The 10,619-nt window shown below is 45.7% G+C and overlaps 1 protein-coding gene across 3 annotated transcripts in view; it reads right to left on the reverse strand.

Annotated features, from left to right (window-relative positions):
* Nucleotides 1-3,838, reverse strand: part of LOC109951213 (fibroblast growth factor 18-like) — an 8,620-nt gene extending 4,782 nt beyond the window's left edge. For all 3 annotated transcript variants that reach the window (XM_020585563.1, XM_020585562.1, XM_020585561.1), the window contains exon 1: nucleotides 2,310-3,838. In XM_020585563.1, coding sequence (XP_020441219.1) covers nucleotides 2,310-2,341 — 32 coding nt within the window. In that variant the 5' untranslated portion in view covers nucleotides 2,342-3,838. The remainder of the gene's footprint in view (nucleotides 1-2,309) is intronic.
* Between the last annotated feature and the right edge of the window lie 6,781 nt (nucleotides 3,839-10,619).

The raw sequence follows: 10,619 nt of genomic DNA on the forward strand, positions 1-10,619 counted from the left end.
CTCCTCTTCGTTATCTCACCCCCTCTGTCCACTCTACCTTTTTTCCTATCATTCCCTACCTCCCATCTTCCTTTATGTTTGGGGTTAGCAGGGTGACTCCTCCACACCGTCATGGGCATGCACACAGATGTGTAGATGTGTGCAGGGTGCAAGTGTGTGTACAGGAGGAGCAGGCAGCTGACAGCTGGGGCAAAGTAAAGACACACTCGCTGCTGAGAGGAGGAGATAGCAAGAGAGGTTGACTGAGAGGTAACACAAAGGGACAAGGAGATAGCACGACAGAGGAAGCTGATGTATGAATAAATATAGGGGAGCTGAAGCCAGAGAAGGCTGACAGAGAATAAAAGCAGTGAGAGATAAAATCAGAATGAATGTGTCGATGCACAGATATGAAACAAAGGAGAGAGGTTCAAAAAGACTAAGGTTACAAAGGAAGGCGAAGAGAGAGTGGCAAAATGAGAGACAGTAGTGTATAACCACAGAGTGTGGTCTGGCATGAGAAGTAGACAAAAAGATAAATAATGAGAAAGAGGAGGAAGGAGGTTCATAACACATGTCACTGCCTCCTGACTACACACACACACACACACACACATACACACCATCACAGGCCTCTAGTTTCCTTTCTCTCTTCCCTTTTCTTTCTCAACATTTCTTTCCCATAGCTGGTGTGCTGGCTCCTGAGTCAGTCTAATAGATGCAGACATCCTGGGCAATGCAGCAGTGTTGGCCCTCACATTTTGCCTGCGCAGCCGAAAAAACCTGAGCGCTTGTGCATTGTGAGGACTCTCAGCTGTTAAAACACCTCAGCTGCACTGCTGCTGAGGACAGTACAGGAAAAGCGCCTCAGCAGTGGATTCCCCCACTCCCACACAAACCACAGACACTCCATATTATGCTGGCCATAGAGAGAAAGAGAAGGAGAGGGGAAAGAAAGAGACGGGATCGGCTGGGGGTGGGGGAGGGATGAGAAAATGAAAGAATAAGAGAGCCCAGAGTAAAGGTTGAGGAGAGTAAAGGCAGAAGGAGGTATGGAGAGAGGGAAAGCCCGGTGCACCTTGGCTGGCTGCCAAAACAAGCAAGGGTCTGACATCATAAACCTGCGTCCCAGCAGATCTACCATATGGAGACTGCGGTTAGACTAGCAGGCCTCAGCTCTGAGGACTGGGCACTAGCATGGAGTAAGAGCAGTTGGCCTGCTGGGACTCAGCGCAGCGGTTTCAGATGTGTGTAGCAGCGGTTAGTGTGGTAGGCCAGCACTGGAGCAGTGGGCTTCGGCACGGTGTGAGAATTTCAGATGCTCAGCAGTGGGCCTCGCTGAGGGATAGTGGTTATAGGCTAGTGGGTGTATGAGTGGTATCAACAGTATAGGGCATAAAGTGGAGCAATAATTAGAGGACAAGAAAACCTCAACATGGAGTTGTGGTTTTAGGAAAATATTATCAGGTTGTTGTGGCAAAAGGCCCCTGGCTTTTCTCACTGGCTGAAGACTTATGGTCAAGTTGGTAAAACAGCATGTGGTGAAGTAAAGTGGCTGTGGTAAAACTGATAGGCAGGAAGGAAATTAATGGAGAGATGATTAGTCTGCTGGTTTTAGTTTAGGTCTACCAGAGCCAAACAGTGAGGAGACTGCTTGTCTTCAGTGAGACCGCCAGAGGGTCCATCATTAATTCAAACTTTTTATCTGAGCAAATATTTGTGGAAAATGGGGTGTAGGCAGTTAGAGTAGTTGGGTAAGTTGAGAGTGTGTGAGGGAGACACAGATGAAGACAGAAAGTCAGGCAATAACCAGCAACAGCAGCAGCAGCACACACCCTGTCCAGGTTGGATGAGGAATGAGAAATATCTGGAGATGACTGCCATGTGGGAAAAGTACAGCCGACACAAAGAAAGAAAAATAAACCCCTTGGCTTTTCAAAAGACACACCTTGAATGGACAAACTCGAGCCCCCTGAGTCTGTATGCTCCTCCTTTAGATTTGCTCTTGGCATTTTATCATTTTCCTATCCCACTTGATAAAACCAGTGTTATTTGACTCAACTTTAAAAAAATATTTTAAGTTGAAAAAAAAAAAATGAAACAATGGCAGGTTTTATGAGTAATACAGCTTTGACTCTGACCCAGTGACCCAATCAAAACAGGGCCTTCCATGGCATGTTTTCTACGGGGACTGATGAGGAGTGACGTAATCGTTAGACAGTGCACCCTTCCTAGCTAGGCCTGCCATGAGATAGTTCAAACAACCGAGGAATGGGATAGGAATGGGTAAATAAGATTATTTTTTAAATAACTTGACAAAAGTGACTTACAAGACGGTCAGCGTGGAAAGAAGGGACCACATTGCTTCCCCCCTCCACTATGAAACTTGGTCCAGATACAGTCCGCTCGCTCGTTCTGAGCCAGTCCGACAGTCCGGAGAGTTCCCCTCTGTGGTTTGAATCCGCTGGATGTTGTCCAGAGTCAAAGAGTCAGTGGACACTCCCGTTGGCATCGGCGACGGTATGTCCCGGTTCCCCCGGCGTGAGTAAATGTGCAGGCACGGGCAACATGGGGTGTGAGGCCAGGGTAACTGTGACACCGTGACCGCCGGGCAACCTCTGCCTGATGTCCAGACCCGTGCAGACAGAGATGGGCGGGGGAGCAAATGGTTAGCGCTTTAAACGCTGCGTGTCACCGGCAAGGACAGGAACAGGTGAAAGCACGCACATGCGTCACAGATAACCAATTCCCGTCGCCCCTTTTTAACCCTCAGAGTGATGCTCGTCCATACGGACAGATGCAGTGCGTGCGTAAACTGGTTAATCCAATGCGTAACGTATCAGCGCAGCAGCAAGAATCTGGTCTCCAAAGTCAATAGATGATAAATTAAAGTAGAGTAGGCAGGTTTAGTCCCAGCAGAGCAGGTTCAGGAGCTGTTGAAGGTGGGCTACCTGGGCTGGCTGATGGGACAAACGGCAAGCTGAAGACGGTGGCTTTAAGGGCGCAGGGTAATGCAAGGTGGCCTCGGTCATGTCTGCGCCCCCACGCTGGCTTAACGGATCTGTGGCTCAGGTGACACCGACCAACAGTGTCCGACAGAGAGGGTGATAAGGTCCCGGAGCGGTCCAGCTCAGAGGGGTATATGGGGAGTGCTGAATGAGATTGGGAGGGGATAATAAAGAGGAAAGAAAAACGAGAGAGGGAGGGGTGGCTGGGAACAGCTGTGACTGGGTGGCGAACTCAACCACCCGCGACACCGCAAGGAAATGACAGCCGCACTTTGCACCTGATTTCTCGGACTTCCCCACTCGCCTCAGCCGCTGGTTACCGCCTGGCTGCAGTAATCCTCCTTGCACCCTCTCCACACAATACCAGCCAAAACACAGCACGATGACATCACCTCCAAAATGTTTGAAGGGGGAAAATGCAATCCGATCTTTTTATTTATTTTTTAAGCGTAGAAAGTTTAAGCAGTTTCTCCGTGGGGGAAAAATAGTCTCCTCGTTCCGAGAAAAACGAACTCCGCGGTGCAAGAAGAGAAAAGTCGAGCTCGGCAGTTTCTCAAGAAATAAAAGTTAAAACAGGCGCACTGGAAACGTGTTTACCCCAAATCACATTGACAGATCGACTCCCAGTCCAGGACCTGCACCGTCCCTCTTCCCCTTAAATTTGCCTCCCTGTTTCATTCAGACACCAGAGGAAAAAACTCAAAAAGAACCCAGCCGTGCGTTTTATCCACTTTACTGCTATTATGCAGATGCCTTTCACTCTGAAAAATTCCAAAGGTTTCCTTCCATAAAAAGCTCTTCTTGAGGGGGCTGCACAGGAGAGGTGCGTCGGCAGGCACAGAATTCACTCCAAGAAAAACCAGAACAAGATTTTAACAGACGCGGATCAATCCTCCCTCCCTCCTCTCCTCTCTTCACTCCCTCCCACCTCTCTCTCTCGTTTCCTCACACACACACGCACATGCACGCTTACTGGATCAAAATGGGATTAGTCAGTCGCTATGCGATGTCGACCAAACTTACACTGCAAAAAAGATCAATTTTAATAAGTGCCCCATTCAATTTAAAACACATGTAGCATTCAGGTGTTTTCAACGCAAAGCAACTTGTTTGTGTTCTAATTTCCCGAAACTGGCAATTTTCTTTTGGAGGTTTTTTGTTTGTTTGTTTGTTTGCGTTATTCTGTCTCATTTAAACTAATATTTGTTTGTGAAAACTCCCAAAACAAGTAAAATACGGTGAAAACAATTTGAATGATGCCATGCTATCAGGAGGAATTCAGTTGTTTCCAGGAACAACACCTTTTATAGTGCATTTCAGTATAAATGAACTGGGCTCTTGAACATGTCTCAAAGTGCCAATAACTATTCTTGTTTCTTAAAACTCAAAGACACCTGCCTCAGTCAAGTGAACATTTATCTCAAAATCAAGCGGACTTCTTCCCCTCCATTATCTCCCCTGAAGATAACCTCACCCCTGCAGCCTCAATGGCCCCGAACCCAGGATGGAGGGCAGTGCACTCTCTCTCACACGCCCTTCAGAGCCGCGCTTTCGAGTGATGTATTTTGACTCCCATCTCATAACTTTTAAGTTAAACCTTAAGAGGGAAAATTGAAACAGAGAATGAGAGACAGTCGGGAGGGCGGTATGTAAGCATAGACACGGATCCAAAACGAACATTTCTCAGGGATTTCGGCAGCAACGCCCGCTCTGCGCTCCCAAACTCCCTCTCCCCGCCGCACAACCGCAGACGGTCAGCCAAGCCAACACAACACTCCTGCCATACCTTTTATTCACACACACACACAAGCGTGCAGAGAAAGAATAGAGGAAAAGAGTACATTTGTGTGTGTGTGTGTGTATGTGTGTATATGTGTTAAATAGAGTTGGGAGGGGGTTGGCCTCATACATTAGGGACAGTTATTTTGGCTCCAAATGTAGGGCTATTCTTTTCAGCATTGTACTTTCAAATCACACACACACACAGAAAGAGAGAGAGAGAGAGAGAGTCTTCAGTGACTGAACAGGGTTGAGCTGGGCTGGGTAGGGGTACTGTGGTTGAATGCCTTTCCAGTCATGCTCCATAGACAAGCCTCTGGCCTTCTTTCCCACTACTGGCTCTCTCTGTCTTTGCACCTGTGTCTGGGTGCTTTTTTGCTGCTCACCGCACTGCTGCAAGGGACAGGAGTGCAAATGTTGTGGAGCGGGATTTGAACAGTATTCTGGTGATGAAGTATGAGCCCATCTGGTACTCTTAAACCCAGATGGAAAGGTTCAGAATGGGGACTGCATATCTTTACAATGGCAGAGCATGAACTAACAACCCAAAAAGTCTAATTCATTTTGCATACTGTACACAAAAGCCACATTTAGCAGATTTGTAGATAGTATTAGAATCCATACAAAGATTCTTCTGGAAAACAAGACTTAGTGTATCTGGCTCAGCAAACTCACATTGCCATTGAAGTGCAAAAAGAAAACAAAGGGCAAATAAATAACTGAAAGTCCATTCACTAAAACCAAACTTGCAGTAATTAGCCACATTTTTCATTATCAATCTTTTTCGAATTGAATTTGTAGAGTTGCTGATGGACATGATGATTGGCAGGTGTTTGTCTTTGCAGATAGATGGGGTTAAGTGCAGCTGAATATTAGAAATGATAAACATTTACTCTCATATAACCTTAAAATAACAAAGTTAACAACAAATAGCATAACACAGAGCCCCTCTTCCTCTTTCTCCTTCTGTCACACAACTCTTCTCTCATTCATTCTCTGTCCTCCCTATCCATCTTTTTAATCTCCTTGGCTGTTTTTTTTTATCTGCTCGCTGTTCCTCCTTCTGTTTGCAGCCAGCATATTGATTGCCCATGTCTTTTCCTCTGCAGCTCCTGCCTATTGATCCTTAGATAACACACACACAAACTTGATGTATACACATCCTTACATATATGGATATCCCCTTCATGTTTCCCCGTGTTCAACAACCATATCACTTTGAAGCAGATCAACTTTGCAACACACGTTCATAAATGCACATGTGCATGCACTCAAATGTGCATAGACACACAGAGACACACACCAGGACACATATTTTTTTGCATATACCCTCTGTTGTGTTGAATAGACTTGGCATTGATGGACATTATGCCTTTGTGCTCCTCTCTCGACTCATTAAAGTGAATGAGAGCCATTTGTGTGTGTTTGGGGCCCTGTAGCTGCTGTAGGTCTGGGCCCGCCATCTCTCTCTCTCTTTCTGTGTGTGTGTCTCTCTTTCTGACTAGGCCTGCAGGGTTCTTCATCCAGGGAGCCTGGTCAATATGGCCATTCTGTCTAGCAATTAACATCGATCAGCGCTCGTCAATACCATCAGCACCCAGACAAAGACCCAGGGTGCATTGCGTGTGCTTGCCCTTTCTCTATCACAGCTCAACAAATCCCCAAACAGCACTCTCATTATATGAGGGCATTCTGGCCTGACCCCAAGGTCATCATGGAGGAGAGGCATGGTGTGCTGGACTCTATATTGTGGGTGACTGGGGTGGAACTCGGTGCAGAGCAAAGAGCGTTGTGAGCCGCGGGCCAGTTGTTGAATCATTATGACAGCTGTGTGTGTGTGTCTGTGTGTAGAGGTGTGGGTGAAAAGTCAAGTCTTGATATGCCTTGGTCTGGATGTAGTCAGAGACAAGTTGGCAGACAGGCGATATCATCCCCCTGCTGTGTACTCTGAAGTGTTAAGACACTTTGAAAACTTTGACCAGTATAAATGTAATCCATCATTCTGGTGACACACTGTGCAGATTTGGAGTTTTCAGATGTGTTAAGTGCAGTGGATTGTGTCCAATTAGCTTTGGGCTGTATATCTTTGGAAGGACCTGGGAGGCAGGTCTGTGTGCATGTGGGATCTCTACAGGGAGAGAGAGACTCGTGGCTTTGATTAATACCTGCAGACATGGACCTTAAACTTCACATTAGATGTTGAAATGTCAGCCTAACATTGGTTTCTGGGATCGATATCCCTACTCTGTTAACTGTGGGCCAAGTTTAAACTGCTCCCCAATGTGTAAATGTATGAGACACTTAATAAAGGCCCTTTGATGACAGGGGGCAGATGCGAAGTCAAGGAATGCGTACAGTGTGCCGGGCTTTGAAATAAGAACCTGTTTGCCACTTGTCCACATTTGTGAGATGAGAGAATCAACAGCTGCAACTAAGTGAGAGCAGGAATTAATTAGTGGGGAGCCATTTGGTGATAGTGATCTGCAGCTGAGATGAAGAGAAAAGCAAAATATTGTTTTTATTAGTGGCGATGTTGGTGGTGCACAGCCTGATCTCTTCTCTCGCTTAGCAGGATTAATCCAGTGAATTTGAACGTTTACTCTCTTGTGCCTCAGAATCCATTGCAGCTGTTGTCTCTATACTTAGCCCAGCTGAAGCACTGAAATAACTTTACTTTGACACTTTCAAGTTGGAGGGTTGGATGCTGTTTTGGACTTGTATCAGGGTAATTATTCATGCATCTGGCTTGTCATCGTTAGGCTTGAGCTTGGTTTTACAGCGTTAATCATGACCAGGTAGTCGTGTTTTTCAGGCTACACCTGCCTTCTTGGCATCACTCACGGTATGGTTTTCATTATGCAACTCATTCAGTGCCTTCAGGAGTTTATTGTCATTGTTGTGGATGAGGTTTGCCACAGTATTTAATACCACAAAACATCTGTGCCTTTCAGATTAATCGAGTCCACAATACTGACCTGAAATCCAAAAACATATGCTTCACTTCTGTGCCATCTGGCAAAGAATGCTTGTTGAAGTTTGGACACTTTGCACTGATTAAGTGGTGTGTGAAAAACATAGAGACATCAAACTTGGGAGGCGCTATCTTTCCATCTTTGTGCACCTGGATTGTATATCAACATCATCAGGAGCTCATCACAGAACCTCATACAGGAGCTAAGTATTCAAGAATTTCTGAACATCCCTCATAAAATTAAACCAGAAACAGCAATAAGGACAATCTGGATATCTGATTTGACATTCAGATGCACAAAATGAGGTGCATGCTCTATGACACTGATTGGCAGGGGCTATTTTAGCCCTTTGAGGATGTCCAGGTTAATTGCTTTTCACCAGTGAGGTTATACATAAATATGCAATGCTCAACGACCGGGTGGATGTTTGTTTAATTATGGTCCATGTGGTTGTGTGTTTGGTTGAGTTGGGAGTGTCATAGCCCTCAGTGACAGACTGTGCACAGCTGTGTGTATTGGGTTTGTGGCTATAGTGTGAATGGTAACAAGTATATACAAAGATTGTGTCAACAAGGATATGCACAAAGTTGTGTAAGTGTGTAGTTAAAGGTTGCAGTGTGCATACAGTGTGTGTTTATGTGTGTGAGAGAGAGTGAGAGGTTGAAAGCTATCCTGTGTTCTCTGTGCATAGTGATGTGAATTGCAGCTGTAGTTTGTGTTGGACGCTGAACCAGCATGTTTTTTTTCTTCCTGTTTCATGTTCAGGCGCTCAGTGATGGAATCCATGAGCATGGTAACCGTCACTCCTGTCATCTTTTCTGTTCATCTCATCCATACTCCCTCCTTCTCTCTTCCTCCCCCTCCTCTACCATGAGTGCCCTTTACTCTTACATCCCTCTGTCTGTGCTGCCTCTGCTCCTTCTCACTGTGTCCATTTCACTCATTCTGTTTTTTCCCATTCCTGCCCCTTTAGCCTTGCCACTGGGTGAAGGAGGAACTTTAATGTTTATGAAAGTCTTTAATGTGCTATGTAATTACCCTGGCAACACCTCCCATCATTACTCACACCAATAAAGCACTTTCGAGTTGACATGACAGAGTGGGATGGACAGTGAGAGGTGCATTGCGCACAAACTTTCCACCATTCACCCCCTTGCTCCATTAATCTCTCCTCCTTTCTTGTCTTTCCTAAGATCCCATTTATTCATCTCGGTTCTAGCTTTTCCCCCTGCCTTCAATTTTTTTCTCTCCCTGTGCATCCCTGTCTCTCTGGCTTTCTGTGACTTCTGTTCCGATGCCCAGGTGGTGGTCAGTTACAACACAGCTCCTTTTGGAATAACAAAAGAATTCTTAAGCTTACTCTCCTGACCCTATTTTAGGAAGACTTCTGTGAATGTTGGAAACTAGGTGAATGGGCTTGAAGGAGGGGAAGGAAGAGAGAGAGGGGGGAGGAAATATAAAAAAAATAACATTTACTGTGTAAATGAGGATGCATAAAACAGGTAGTCCAGCCTGAGCATTCACAAAAACAAACTGTAATGCAGAAACTTCCATATACAATTAACACATGCTCCCCCCCGCCCCTTCTCAGTGCACCAACCTATGCTAGTCCTCTGGTCAATATATACCTCCCACTTAGACAGCTGAGGCCTTGGCTCTTCTTGTTTTAGCACTTATGGTAAGCCCTGTATCTTTTCTCTACCTCTGTGCTTAAACCCAATTTGCCTGCCTGCTGTTTGTGTGTTGGTGTAGCATCTTATTCTTCCTCTGTCCTGGGAAAATTCTCATTCGTAAGTAAGCAAGCAAGCAAGCAAGCAAGCAAAGTTTATTTTATTTATAGTCATATATTACAACAAATTAAGCAGCAAAACAATGGGTGGATGTCTGCCTGACGTCAGCCTGCATTTCATTAGCAATCGCTAGGCTAACACGTTCCATATGGAGGAGCCTGCAGGGTAGCCCCCTGCTGCCCAACCCCAGCCCAGCAAGGCCCGGTTTGCCTTGGTTGCCACGGTCTGCCCCCACCCTCACTCTCAGTCAGCCTCTGGTTTGGACCCCATCTGGGCCCCTGCCATTATGTCATCTTTAATTTGGACTTGTCACACATCACCTTGCACCTACCCCCGTCATGGTCTAACCTTTTGTCCCATTGGAGCGAAAAAGCACTCCAGAGGCTGTATCCCTCTCGGTTTTTCTCTCTCCTCTCTCTGTATGTAAACCCACCTGTGTTTCCCCTTTGGCCTTTGTCATTCAGACTTACTGTAGGTTAGATGTTTGTTTTCGTAAGGAATAAAAGAAACAACCAAGAAAGAGTAAGACAGGAATCTGATGACACCCATACTCAGTCACCCATAGCTCTTTTCCCAGACCTCCAACAGATGAGTTAAATGACAGTGAAATATGAAATGTGACAGGCAGAGAGTATGTAAAACATTATGGATAGAAGTAAATTATAGCACATGGCATGATTCTGGAGTCAGACTGGTATGTTGGACGGAGCTGCGGACTTGTGGAGGGTGGCAGGGCCGTGGGGCTGCTTCCTGCAATAGTAATATGGAATGTGATGAATCTCTGAAATCTGATAGAAGAAGAAGAAGAAGGAGGAGAGGGATGTAGAAATGGAGAAGCATGAGGAAAAAAGATGAGAGGGAACATGCAGACAGGAAAGGACTCATGACAACAAGGAATTAATGTATTCAGTCAGTCAAAGTATACTGTGTGCATGTGCACTACAGGTGTGTTGTCTCTGTGCAGGTACTTGTGAGCATGCATGGCCTGTGTGTGGGTGTGCTGGTGCACTTGTCCTTTCCTGGCCTGTGTATCTATTTATATAACCGGGTGTTTTTTTTATGGCTAATGTGCACTGGTGTGTGTGGGTTGC

This window comes from Monopterus albus, unplaced genomic scaffold (genome assembly GCF_001952655.1).
Source record: "Monopterus albus unplaced genomic scaffold, M_albus_1.0 scaffold370.1, whole genome shotgun sequence".
NCBI classification, from domain to species: domain Eukaryota; kingdom Metazoa; phylum Chordata; class Actinopteri; order Synbranchiformes; family Synbranchidae; genus Monopterus; species Monopterus albus.